Below are 14,837 nucleotides of genomic sequence, written 5' to 3'. Positions count from 1 at the left end.
ACGCAGTCGGCAAAGAAGAATTTTTGCTGCGCAATTTCTTAGTTTGCTCCTGCCCCTCCCGCCTTCTTCCTCTTTCTAGTTGTTGTTGTTGTTTGTTGTTATTTTTGATTTCACTAAGGGAGCGGCAGGCGAAGAGGAAGTGGAAGCCGGTAGGTAGCCGGTGAAAACAAAAAAACAAGAAATAATTTTATAACCAAAACAAAATGGAAGAGTTTAGACATGGACAAACAATTGAAAACAATTTTGGGCATAAATTTAAATTGGATTAGCTAGAAAATATATAGATATTCTTTTTCTAATGCCTTCTCAAATACATTTGCATACAATTTTTCGTGCTGAGGGCATGTTCCATGTTTCCATTATATTTTTTGGTAAACAATAAGCAATAAGAAAAGATACACACACACACACATACACAAATTTTTGGCTCACTAATCTTGGAAATATATATGTATGTTTGTATGTTTGTACGTTTATGTCTTATAAAAGAGAACAACAACAACTTGCCATAATGAAACACTGACCTATTCCAAGCGAATTTCAATTGCCAGCCACACAAACATACAAACATAGAGTTCGGATTCAAACAAAACAAGTTGCTTTTCGTTTTCTGTTCTAGGGAAACTGATTTGTAATACTAGAAATCTATGCATATATATAGCCTGTAATAGGGCTGTTATCATTTAGTAACTGAATGGAATCGAGGCATATTAAAATATTTAATACATAGTATAGATGTTTGTATGTATGTGGGTTAGATTAGTCTTCAAAAGCTAGTATACACATGAGCCTTATCATCATTAAAAAGTCCGGGTTTGTAGCAAGTATAAAAATAAAATACAATATGCATGTATTTTGAGAAGAAAAAACATAAAAAAGAACTGCAAATGATGATAATAATTGGCTTCATTTTTTAACACAACAAAAATTCACTTCTAGTAACTTTAAGATATGGAAAAACATACAATTTTTATGATTATTAGGCATACTAGCTATTTTTTTTTTAATTGTCAAACAATTATTAAATTTAAATATGATTCTAAAACTCAAAATTTTACTCTTCGATCAAAAGTATAATTTAGTCTATATAGTTTGGAGTTACTCTTCGATCACAAGTATTACTCAGAATGTAATTTTGTCTATATAGTTTAGGGTTACTCTTCGATCAAAAGTATTACTTAGAATGTAATTTTCTATATAGTTTTGTATTACTCTTCGATCAAATGTATTACTTATTGTTATAATATATATAGTTAAAGGATTCCATGTATGCAAATATTCGAAAATTTACAAATTCAGTACTGAGTTTAGTATGAAAAAAGGTTATACATAAGAAAATAACAAGTGGAAGGTAAACTTACTAAATTTTAAAAATATATATACATATATTTTTATAGCAATTGTGATTTTGGCCCAAAAATGATGCTTAATTTCTGTTACAATATTTGTGTTAGCTAATAACAAGGCTAATAAACAGCTAAATGTTACCAAAAACTCTATTCCTAGACAACTATAAAATAAAAACTAAACCCATTCATCCAGAAATTTTCTTGATTAAATGTCAAACTAGTAAATGTCAGATCTTATGCGAGTAAAATTCTACTAAAACCAGAAAACAAATGATAAACAACATAAATATCCGAATAAAATTTATATTCTACCTTAATTTATCGTAAATATCAAATGTAAAGTTATTTGAAATAAATTTCAATCAAAATTTATTCAACCATTAAGTCATTTCGAATATCTAATCACTGAAAATTGATGGCAAAAAAAACACACACACACAACAATAACTAATCAAAGCGCAAAACATTCTTTTATGAGGGAGATAGAAAAATCAACGCCAAAAATATTTAATAACAAATGAAAGGAAGAACAAACCAAAAAGCAACCAAAAAAAAAAAAACACCTGCACAACGCACATCATCATGATCAGAACAGAACAGAGAAAACAGCTGAGACCAAAAGACCCGTTTCCCCGTTCCAGATCATTTGGGTTTTATGCATTTTAATGGGTTTTATTAAACAAATATACATATGAGTATGTATGCATGTGTATATATAAAATATTTGGCGCACTTTGATTCACAAAATATCAACAACAACAACAATAACAACCACAACACCCGTCAAAAGTACCGTGGTTTTCTATTCAAAACTGAAAGAGCACTTCGAGTATATGTATTTTATTTATGTTTGTATGTATGTATAAAATTTAATGATTGTTTTGGGGCTTGCGTCATATTAAAATTAGCGGCGCCTCGTATTTTTTGTTTCTCGTCTGTGTTATAAATCAAATCTTTTACTTTTATTCATTTAAATTTAGATTGTTCCAAATCGCAAATATACCACCAGAACAAATTTTCACCATGAAGAATTTACTTGAAAATATTTAAGACTCTTGCAAAACAATTTAATATTATATATAGAAGGAGAATATTGACAATGAAAACTATTTTATTAATCAATAAGATGAAAAGCAAAAAATTATAGCAAAAATTTATTTGGCTTATTAACTTTGGTCTTGTTTTTTATTCACTTGATACAGTTTTGCAAGAGTATTAAAAAATTCGGCGTTGCCGAAAAAACTGTTAATCTGTTTTCTTTAAAATTTTTTGTTTTCGTTTCGTTTTTTATGCCGGTTTTCGAGCCAGATGACAGAAATTGTGTGTGTCGGGGGCATCAGTTTATTTATAACTTTATTTTTTATCACATGGTTTTGTTTTATTATTATTTTTCTTCATTTATTTATTTTTGTAATTTTAATGAATATTTCGTTTTATTAAAAAATTACACTGTTTATTTTCAAGTTTTCCCTTAATTTTCACCAAAAAATTTCGGAGCGATTTTGTTAAGCTTTAATTTGTTGATAACTATAAATTGTTTTAAATCAAATGCCTCATGCATATTTATAGTTAAAATTCATGAGAAAAAAAAAACCGAAAAATATTTCAGTTGAAAATCCAGTTTTTCTTTGTTTTGAAATTTTTGTTCATATTTTTGTTTTCCGTTTAACGTTTTTTTTTTTTTGTTTTTTGAGTTGTGGTTAATTATAATTTCACAAATCTTATAATTATAGTTTGTTTTTTTTTTTTCTTTAACAATTTCTTAATCATTTGGTTTGAAATTCTTTGGTTCAACCTTATTCTTTTTTTTTTTTGTATTCTTGCTGAATGAATTTGGTTAAAATTAATGCGTCAAAAATCACGTGGAAAACGACAAGTTTTTTGTGAGGGAATAAACGTCTGAATCAGCCGGCAGTTGGAATTGAACTAAAAAGGCAACAGCAGCGGCAGAGATAGCGACAGCGACGGCGGCAGCGACAGCAAGCACCATGTGGCCAATACAAAAGTACTTGAGAGTGAATATCTGACTGAACGTACCCAGTTGGAGATGATATCATTAGATGGATGGGGGGGCAGGGCACACAAAGGCTTTTGTCTTGGTCAGGCGAAATTTTAAAGGGGTTATTGGACACCTCAATTTTTATATTAAATTATAGAAAATTCACAAAAATAATATACCAAATTGCATGACATATAATTTCAGGTTACTGAAGGAGCTGTTTTTTGATTTGTGGATGCCATGCTTTCCATTTCCAACTGGGTACCCATGTCGTATATATAAAATGTGCGTGTGTATGTGGGAGAGTTTATATAAAACGTTTATTTCAATGTGTATGAGAAACCGGCAAGGTGGGTCTACTTTAGTGTGTATGTGTGTGTGTAAATATTACAGAAAAAGGTGAGCACAACAAAAAATCAGAGGAGAGAAAGGTTTAACAAAACGTAGACAGCGATAGATAAGACCAGCGCGAATCGTCGTAGGAAAAAAAAACACACCAAACTAAAGGGCGGCTTGTTTTTGTTTTTTTTTTTTTTTGGTTTTTTGTAAGGGCGTGGCATGATATGGCTATATCAGCTGACTAATTAGCAAATTAATCAGACATTTTGTGTTAACATTTTGTTCAAATAATTTGATTTATGTTTATGTATTTGTTGTTCAACGTTTACATGAACATTTTCATATATGTACATTCACACACACACACACACACAAACAGAGTTTTGTTTTAAATTTTTCAACATTTTACATTTTGTTGTGTTATTGTTCTAATGTTGTTCTTGTTGTTTTTTGTGTGCCATTGCTCACGTAGGCCAATACCCAAATTCGCCCTTAACATTAACCGCCCTCTTGTCAGTTGCTCGCTTGTCTTACGCATTTTTTTCTCTCTCTCGACCTCTCTCTCTCTGTTATGTTGCTCCACTTACAGTTACATATATGTATATGTATACACTCTCTTGTTGGCGGCTTGTTGTTGCTGTCGTGGGCGGCATTTTTCGCAGTCATAACAAATTCCAAATTAGAGCTACAGACAAGGCTGAGCCTCCTCAATCTGCTCCCCCTCTGCTCCATTGCCCGTCTATCACTCCGCCACCCCTTCAAAATCAATGCCATGTCGCTTGTGGGCTTTACTTGTTTTCTCTTTCTTATTACGTCATTTTTATAAGACACTTGATATAACAGCAACAGCAGCAATAACAGAAACAAAAACAAGAAAAAAATGCAAGGCTCAAGCAGGAACAAAACAAGAGAGAGAGAGAGAGTCCGAGAGATCTGGACACAGAAGAAGAGAGAAAGAGACCAGGTGATGCATTGGTGGTGGTTGTTCTTGTTTTCTTTTTTGCTTGACATTGAAAATGCAGCTCAGCATAAACAATAACAACAACAATAACAAGAAGCGCAAACTGCAGCCTGTACAAAGAATTCAAGGTCAAAACAAGGGTAAGCTCAACACAACTAAAAACAAAAGGTCCTCACATACATGTACAAGCACAGCAACAGTTTGTTTCTTACAAACTTACTCTCACTCTCTTTGCTGCCACTGCACATTCTGCTCTCACTTATGCATCATGCATAAGCGTACACAATTTATTATACCCTAAACTCATAAGATAAGAGAGAGTCTATTCTCTACGAAAACTAACTAAGAGCAACAATTTGAATGTTATATGGCATATCTAATTATCTGAATGCTGTAGAAAAATGTTCTTATCTCTTGATTACGTCCAATATTATATCAACACTTGCATTTTAAATATGGATATACCCAGTTCCTAAAGGGTATTTTGTAGTCTTTGACAATTACAATATTTTGTCTTTGGGGCTCGTCTTATTCACATTGTTGTTGTAAGAGTTGTTGTCTCTTAATTCATTCAAAGTTGTTTTCTTGTTATTTCAGATTGACACACTCGAGAGATCGGGGGATAGAAAAATTTGTATTTCTCTTTTTGATGTCGTTGCAAATTCTATATAAATGTGTATACGGTTGTTGTTGTTGTTTATTTTGTAACAATTATCAAATTGTGAGAACATAATGAAGATGAGGAAAAGAAAATGGGGACAAATGATGAAAATAATAAATTAGCCAAAATGTTTTTGGTAAACAAAGTGTAGGTGGAATAGAAGGATAAATAAATTTATTGAATTGTTTACATCAAGAAATCAACAAAGGGTGAATTTGCAATATTAAATAGCTCATATACTTAAGAAAAACTATAAAATCATAAATTTTATGACAATCATTTGAAGAATAAAGAAATTTTGTATTAAAAACTGAATTTCCGGCCAACAAAGGCAAAGAAAATATCCACAAAAGTTACTAGTAGAATACAAAATACTCTCGTTAGTCTCTCCTGCTCATCCTCATAGAATAAAACACAAACTATTTCCGCTCTCAAAAGTGTCAATTAATTCAAAGCAAAAAAAAAACAATTCTAAATTATTTACCTCTCGTATTTACATATGTAAAATGCATGACAAATAGCTGAGAAACATAAAAATGTTGTTTATCTACATATTTGCTGAGCACCTTTCCTCCCGTCTACCCCGTGCTCTGCTGACAAAAAAAAAATGTTGCGTTTGCTTTTAAACAAAATCACCTATGGCATTTTATTTATTTATTTTATTGTTTGTTTTACTTTTCGCATATTTACTTTGCTGTTTTGTCCGTGTGTATGTTTATGAGTTTTTGTGCTTTTATGTATTTTGGTTTTGTTATGCTTTTTCAAAGTCAAGGTTAAACATATGATATCGAAAAAAAGGAGAAATTCACCATAGATTAACACTGGTACTTGCTGTTTTAAGAGTTAAAAGAAACGTTTAAAATACGAATTTTTCTACTTACTTGTTACAGCCAATTGTTGTTTGTGTGCCACAGCTCGCTGTAAATAGAATAACGGGAAATATGTAATATTAGTTGATAAATATTTAAACAGTTGTAGTTGTAGAAGAAGAAAGTGTAATCGAAACAAAGGTAAAATTGCCTAATTAATAGTTTTGTTTTTATTTTCTGTTTTGTTTATCCATAACTTTTGTTTACGAAAATATTCTTAATACCAAAGTAACACAAAACAACTAATAGATCATTTTATGCTTATGAATTGCCTCTCTTAACATACTACCAAAAATTGTCAAGAGTAATAGTACAAAAATATCAATCCAAAAACCTTAATATAAGTTTTCGGTGTCTTATTACAAACTAGAAGATCACTTTCCAAAGTGAAAGTTAGAACATGAATAAATATCGGTCAAAAGCGATTCGCAAAGATAATGTCGATTATCCCACTGTGTTTTCGCCGATTTCGGAGTGTTTTTCAATGCATTACTTTTTAAAATAATAACATGATTTTTTTTATGAATGAAATACTCAAAAAATATACTGAAATTTCAACTGAAATTTCAGGATCGGGGTTCAAATCCCAGGCTAGTGTACGGATGTAGTTTTCATCTAAGCCGAAGGCCTTAGTTGCTTGTAAAATATAATTAGGTTGATAGTTTATAACTATATCCTATACTTTAATAATAATAATAATAATAATAATAATATACTGAAATTCAGGTTTACTCAAATAGTTTGCTGATCTTTTTATTAGCGTGGTTAAGATTCTAGTAAAAAATTTAAAATAAATGCATCGATATAAGAAATGGGTTTCGAAAATCGGTTAAAGTTTGGCCAAGTTACAGATACCGGAAGTTTTTAAAGAATTTTCTGAAGCGTTGATTAGTTTAACTAGTTTGCTCAGAACTATATTTTGGTAAATTAATAAACAATGAATAAACCGTAGCATTTGATAACTTTGCTATAGCTTTATATGTATATCCGGCACGGATGACCCTTAACCTAAATATTCTGGCTTATTAATTTCTAAAAATTCCTCAAATCGGAGACCTTTAAAATCATAGCAAGCAACCGATTTCTTTCATCAACTATAAATAAAGTCTCCTTTCGATTGTGCTTCTCCTCAGAAGAACCATTATCATTTTTGTTCCTTTTCTTGGTCTCCAAAATCAGAGAGACTGTTAGTAAGGCAAGAGAAAAGAAACTGCAAACAAAAATTCTGCTGCTTGTTTTGGTGCTATTTTTTTCACCGGCACTGTATATATATAAATATATCGTTTCCCGCATCTGAGCTTCAGATTGTCTTTAAAGAAATAGTTTTTAATTGAATCCCTTGGATTAGATACATATCTTACATTTGTACTTAACATCAGTGATCTTATGCCACTGTTTTGTAATGATTGAACATCGAGGGAATGACTACGACCACGATTGGTTTTCACTGTTGGCGATGTTGGAGGTGATGATGTGGTTGACGAGGCATTTGTAGAATGCGTGTGACGATATATCCAACGTTTAACAGCTGACATTTTGTTTTTGGATTTTTGTTTTTAACGATTTTTTTAATATAATTTTGTGGTTTTTTTGTTTGATTTTTTGGTTTGTTTTGTTTTTTAGGGGTTGTTCAGTCTAATTTCTCATAGTTTATTCAGTCTTTTCACAGTTAATGTTTCGCCGCTACTCAACGCCAGAGAACGTAGTTGAAACTTTAAAGCTTTCGTTTAGCCTAGACATAAACCCAATTTCATTATCACTTTTCATTCGATATGAAGCAATAATTATGTAAATTTCTTTTCAGTTTTAAAAAGAAAATTTATGTATATTTTTTTTAATTATGTATATACGCCGTGTTGTTATTGTTTAAGGAAGCTTAAAAATAAATTTATAAATGAAATAATTATTGTTGCTTAACTGTCAGAAGGTGTTTTCTCATATGTACACATGAAATGAATAATATGGTTGATTTTCCTTTCCAAAATGGAACAGAGCCATTAAGTTTAATAGCAAGAAATATGTAGCCCGCATAAATTAAACCTTGACCCGGAACACCCAGCAAGATGCTTGCATTTAATTGATAAACCGATGAAGAAGATGAAGATGATGATGATGGGTAATGATGACGCAGTCATTTCTTAGTTGGAACGTGTCACTGCCCCTCCATCACTACCAATTGTTGATTGATTTTGGCGTGTTGCAGTTAAATTGAAATTGACAAAAACTGATTGAAAGGTAGTCAAGTACATATATATATATATATATATAAGAAAGAAAATAGCAAGAAAAACAAAACAGAAATTACACAATTGAATAAAAACTAATCAGGAAAACTCACAAATTGCGGCCAAGGTCAACGAAGAGACTAACAATAAGAGGCTGACTCTAAAACTTAAATTAACAAAAAGGAAGAAACAATTTAATTGAGAGAGTAGCTAAAATTATAGAATGAAAAGGCTTAAAAGATTTTAAACCTTTTAAGGAACTTCTTTTTTTTTTTTTAGATGTTTTTGTGTCTTCTACCCGCAATTTTGAGTCTTTAAGCCACCATCTTGTATATACATAGAAGCCATACGGGCTGCTGGAACGATTCTACAGCCTCCATTTTGTGTCCTCTAGTCGCCACTTTGAGTCTTATAGCTGCTTTTATAACATAAGTAGTAATCCGATCTCAACAAAACTTGGTAAAAGGATAGACATAAGACTTGAAAGGTTTTCCTTTCTACAACTTCTTTCCAATTGACTATTCAAAAGGCAGTTTTATTTTAAAGTGGTTCGAATCCATTTATGAATTTAATCTACCTAAACAATTAATAAGTCTAAATAGCAAACTTAATCCTAATAAGATTATTTGAAACAGACGAATATAGATATCTGAACAATTTAATAGTACCCTGTTGCAAGGGTATAAAATAATCTGTTAAATCTCAATTATTTTCGAAAACTATTAAGTTTAGTTAAAGTTTAAAAAGCAGCTAAACTATAAGCGGAACGATTGTTGATATTTTACAGTGGATTACAAAACTTGCGATTATTTATATCGCTGTCTAAACTAACTAATACGACAAACTAAACTAAAGTTACATCTCTAGAGATAAATAAATACATGGAATGTGTAATATTTTAAGCAAACATGTCTCTTAAATAAACTCAACTCATTTATTATATTATATACAATGTTTTTTCAATGTATTTATGTGTTTGTTTGTAATATTTTTGTATCTTGTAACTTGCAACTTGCATTCGCTGGGCCTACAAATTCATACATTTAGATAATTTTATTGTCAATATTTGCAAAAAAGTTGGAAAATATATGAACGAAATAGGAAAAAAATTAAAAGAAAATATATATAAACAGCGCAGCTAAAAACAAATAGATACAAAATGAAAAAGTCATTAACGCCAATTAGCTACTTGAGAATTTTTCAAACAATTCAAAAGTGTGAGAGAGAGAGGGAGAGAGATAGCGAGAGAGATAGAAAGAGAAAGAAATGTGTAAGAGCTATAATCTAGAATAAAACAAAACACGAGTTATTATTATCAGGGTAATAAAAATGAAAATCAGCTGAGACATGTTTAACAGTTTAGATATATGTACGTATATAAAGAAATCAAGATTTAGTAACAACTTAGACGTAGATAATTAGTTAAATGTATATAAAACTCAAAAGTTTGTTTACTTCTAATTATAACTACAAACAATATTCTATATTTGCCACAAAAAATTCACTTTCAATTGAAATTTTTAAATGCATAAGTCACACAATGCGAAAGTTATTAATATACATACTTAATATCATTCTAAAATTTTTTTGAAATATAGAACATTGAAATTTAGAGTCGAACCTGTTTTTGAATCAAAGTAAAGTCAGAATTTAAAGAACAAATTTCTAATTTAGCTATTTTTTATTGCCTTTAAATAAGAAAGGACCACAACAAAAAAACAAAATAATACAAAATTGATTGATTATGCGACACTTTAAGTTTTTTAAATACTTTTCCACGATTCTCAACAATAAATATGGCCACAACCAGTTTTTTATTTTTTAATTGTTAATTAACAAGTGCAAATTATGTTTACGTTTTGTTTTATTTTTTAGGCATTCTTTTTGTTAATTCTTAAATCCATAGAGCTTTAATAAAATGCGTCATTCTATCAACTGCTACTCGTAGCAGTCCACATTGTTTATAGTTAGATCAAAGTCAAGTGGTTGACCTTATATAAATACATATATTTATATCTTATTTATATATATAATATTCAACTGTACCAAAATAAGAGTGAAAAAAATACTATGAACAGCTGACAAATGATTAATTAGCAAACAAAAGCACAAAATGAAAATCCACAATGCCTAAATAGAATACAAAGAGACAGGCCGGCAAAATTGTTAGTGGAATTTCACTTCCTTAAAGAGCCTGAGATGAGTAGAATTCACTTTCGATTAGCTGTATCCAATCAAAGTATATTTATTTAATATATGTATGAAGAAATAGATTTGGCAACTTATTTATCTGTCACTGTTATTGTTTAGTTGAATTTGTTTCAGAGTTTTGCCGACTCTTCAACGAACATACATACATATATATATATATGAGTACTCTTATCTTATCGTCAGTCTGTAAATTAAATTTCGTTGCCTAGATGGGAATTATTCGACAGAGACTTCTAACTTCCCCATCCCCTTCCCAACACCTTGAACTGATGAAACCTGATTTCCTGATAAGTTTTCTTTTGCAGTTTTGCAAAAATAGGTAAATAAATTTTCTTATCTTATTGTTATCGAAGGGCCCAGCCCAGCCAATGTAAAGTTAAATAATCGCTCAACAAAAAGAAAAACAAAAACAAAAGAGCAAACAAAACTAAAAATTTTCCAACAGCTGTGTGGGGTTTTCAAAAAAAAAAAAAAAAACGCACGAAAAAGATGTCGAATTATTTTGACAGAATTGAGATGGGATAATTATGTTCTTGGCAAATTAGATAACTAAGTAACAAAAAGTATTTTAAATAGAAACGAAAAAAATGTTTCATTAGAATGAACAAAATTTGAAAATTTAAATTACAATTCATTTGAAAACGTAAATCAATTGGAATTTAAGTTTTCTTGAGGGTCTAAAAAAAAAGTTTGCATATCAGATATTAATTTTTTTTTTTCGGAAAAGGCAAAGTAATTGGCCGCAGTCTTACTTTAGACACTTAACAAATTACTAACTAAAGAAATGGCTTAAAATATTAATGGGCATACAAAACACAAAAACAACACAATATGAATTTAAGAAATAACAAAAACAAATTTAACAAATTTTCATAAATAAATGCGATAATAGAGTCGAAAGAATAGCAGCAACAAAACTGACACATCACATGCCTGCCATTTATTTAACCGACAGCATTTTGGCTTGTTTTTGTTATTATTTTTGGGTTTTGTTTTTATTGTTGTTGCTGCTACTCATTTCCATGCAAAATGAATTTTTTAATTAAATATAATAAATAGAAGTGTAGGTGGATTATAAAGAAATTAATTTTATTAAGTAAATGAACTTGAAAATTAAAACGAATGACGAAAGAAAGGCAAAGGAAAGAAGATGAAAACCTAAAAATTTATTAAATGCATTTCGACATTTTATATTTTTGGCAACAATTTATCAAATCTATTCATTTATAAACTTTATTCTTTAGCCAAACAAATTAACTAACGGTCTACAAAGGGGTATTGCCCAATAATTTGTTCATCTTTATAATTTATTTAGATATCACAAACATTCACAACACTGTCCACTATTTATTTCTTTGGTTTTTCCGTGTTTTCTTGTATTTTTCTGCTTCAAATCTCAAATTGCTTTTCAACATTTCTTGTCGCACACTTTTCGATTCTTTAAGATAAACACATAAATTAATGTTTATTTTTTCACTTGTCTTTTTGGTGTTTTGATTATGATTTTTGTTTTGTATTTATTAAAATTTTCAGAAAACCGGTGCAAAAATAAACGGAATGAAAAAAGGCAAAAAGAGAGACGCGCGCGCTTTGTGTTCAATTGGAAATGCAATTGGAAATAATAACAGAAAACGGTAAAACAAAAAAATTAAATGACGACCGAACGACGACAACAGTGACAACTGTGGCGTATACGTAATTTCTATGTGTTTGTGTTTTTGACTTTTCCGCAAAGTCCAAAAACTGTAAGACTAGTGATGTGTGTGTGTCTGAGAGAGAGAGAGAGAGAAAGAGAGGCATGGAGGAGAGAAAGCTTTCTTGTATTCGCACAGCTGTCGATCACCTGTTTCGTTGAAAGCTTTCTTGCTCTCTCTCACACGGCCATTAAGTACTATTCTTTCCCTCTTTGGCCTTGTTAAGGATATGGCGTCACTAAATTTACCACCTTTTATTGTTCTTGTATTTCAGCATGTGTGTGGAATAACGAACAATATTATCATACCCTAGATTAGTCGTTAAAGGGGAAGATTAAGATAATTGAAATCTATTAAGTACTTGAAAGTTTTTAAGAAATATAGAGTTTGATTCGTATAATAAAGCTAAATAGTTTGAAATTGGATAGTCCTAAATCATTTGATGGTTTAAAAACTTATGATAAAACCGGTCTGAAATCTATTTAAATATTTGCTCTTATTTAAATCAAAATGGTAGACGGATCATTCCAGGATTTATGAATTATTTTACAAATTAGTTATTAATGAATAAACGATTTTATCATCTAGGGTATATTAGAGTCATTTACCCCGACATTTGGTGGTTTATGTGGTTCAACAAGTTTGGTTATCAATCATATCAATCCCATATATTAGGGTCTATTGTTATCGCTTTTTGCGAATCGTTGAAAATGGCTCACAATTATTTATAGACATCTGCGAGCAAGCCAATTGAATATGGGTAATTACTAATGACGATCGATTGATTGCAGAATCAAGTTTTATGATAATGGAATTTACCATTCTTTTTAGACTGCTTGGCTTGTCAAATGTTTATAATCTTATGAGTTCTCTTAATATATTGAATCATCATTAATAATATAGAAATTGCAATACCATTTCAATGGAGAAAACTCATCTATCTTCTTAATATGTTTTTGTATGAAAATATTGAAAAATAAAAAAGAAATGATTAACTCCGTAAAGTCATTCTGTTGGAAATGATAGACAACACGACACATTTTTGGTTTTAGCAAAGTCATTATCCTTATCTGGCGATTATAATAATAACTTTATTGTTATACCATACTTTGCCAAAAACAGATTTAATTGTCTAGTCACTAAGCACTCTTGTAACTCTTGAAATTACCAATCTGGACATATGGATCGGTCAATGATATGATTTTTAACCATTATCTAAAAGAAATGATTATCGGTTTTCGTTTAATAATTACCCTAATCCCTTCTAATTGGTTTTTGAAGTTAAAAAACCTTCTTAGCATTGAAATATACAAAATCAGATATATCTATTTTAACGTAACGTAATGCAAAATGACGTTAATAAAAAGCTTTTGCGATGAAAAGCTCGCGAATTTGACTTAGCATAGACACTTACCGCTTTACGTTTATCCGCTTCACTGACAGCCGAATTTGAACGATGCCGGAATAGATCCATTACTTTGGTCATTGGAGAACGCTGTGTGGCATGTGGACGCCCTGCGGTCACCGTGTGGTAATACTGTAATGATTAGAAATTCAATTAAGAACTAATTGAAAGAGAATTTCATTATCTTTTTTTACCTGCGCATCGCTGCCCTGATGCAAATGGGCACTGCCATCCTTGTACTTGCTTTTGGCCGAGACAGTGCCATCGGCATTGGTTATCGTTACAGCGGGATGTTGCCGGTGTCCAAAGTGTTGCATGGCCACTTTCATAGAGTTCATGATGCCACCAGTTGCTCCGGCAGCCGTAATGGTCGCTGCGCCACCTGTTACTGTTGTATGTGGGGCAGTGCCACCCGATACCGAATATGTACTACTTGTGGCACTACTGTCGGCCGATGATGGATCCAACAAATGTTTATCCTTATGCCGTTTCGCATCCGATTTGGCTCGGGGCCTAAACACATCGAATATGGTTGGTCGTCGATTTGGTGAGGCGATTCCATGAACTGTTGACTGATTAAGTACGGGTGAATCTTCACCGCTGCGTCTTCGTTCTAGGGAACCGGAACGTGATCCACCACCGGCCATGGCCATCCGTTCAGTGCTGCGTGATATTTTCTCGCTATGTCGGTTGAACTTTTCCAATTTGGCGGCCTCTCTCTCAATACGACGGGCAGTCTCACGTTCCAATTTGCGAGCCTCCTTTTCTCGACGTGTTTGTTCTTTTTCCTGGCGCCTTAATTGAATATGAGAAAGAGATAGTTAATAGAGTTTCCGCCGTAGTTTTAATAAGCTGAACTTACCGTTGTTCTTTCTCCATCTTTTTGTAGGCCTTTTTGGCTGCCTTGGCATTAGGTTCTGCCGGTGCACTTGATGGTCGAGAACCGGGAATACGTCCACCACTGCCGCCATCTTGTTCCTGAAATCGTACATGACGTTTTTGAGTTTGTGATTCAGTATTTTGCATTTTTGAATTTTGGTCTCTTTCTTCTTTTTTTTTTTTGGTTGCTACTGTTTGTGCGTTCTTTGAGAGCCAAGAAAAAACTAAATGTAAGGCAAAAAAAC

General features: G+C 31.4%; 1 protein-coding gene across 3 annotated transcripts in view; it reads right to left on the bottom strand.

Moving 5' to 3' along the window:
- LOC6650922 (5'-AMP-activated protein kinase subunit gamma-1) overlaps positions 1-14,837 on the bottom strand; it is a 67,708-nt gene that overhangs the window by 23,444 nt on the left and 29,427 nt on the right. For 2 of the 3 annotated variants that reach the window (XM_023179949.2, XM_023179948.2), the window contains exons 3-6: positions 14,576-14,691; positions 13,908-14,508; positions 13,723-13,845; positions 6,191-6,227 (exon numbers count right to left, since the gene is read on the bottom strand). In XM_023179949.2, the coding sequence (XP_023035717.1) occupies positions 6,191-6,227; positions 13,723-13,845; positions 13,908-14,508; positions 14,576-14,691 (877 nt within the window). Of the gene's footprint in view, positions 1-6,190; positions 6,228-7,539; positions 7,747-13,722; positions 13,846-13,907; positions 14,509-14,575; positions 14,692-14,837 lie in introns of those variants that run through there. The other variant, XM_023179952.2, reaches the window with a different exon arrangement.

This window comes from Drosophila willistoni, chromosome 3R, assembly GCF_018902025.1.
Source record: "Drosophila willistoni isolate 14030-0811.24 chromosome 3R, UCI_dwil_1.1, whole genome shotgun sequence".
NCBI lineage: Eukaryota > Metazoa > Arthropoda > Insecta > Diptera > Drosophilidae > Drosophila > Drosophila willistoni.
Note: the sequence above shows the minus strand (reverse complement) of the source record. Positions and strands in the feature narration are given on the sequence as shown.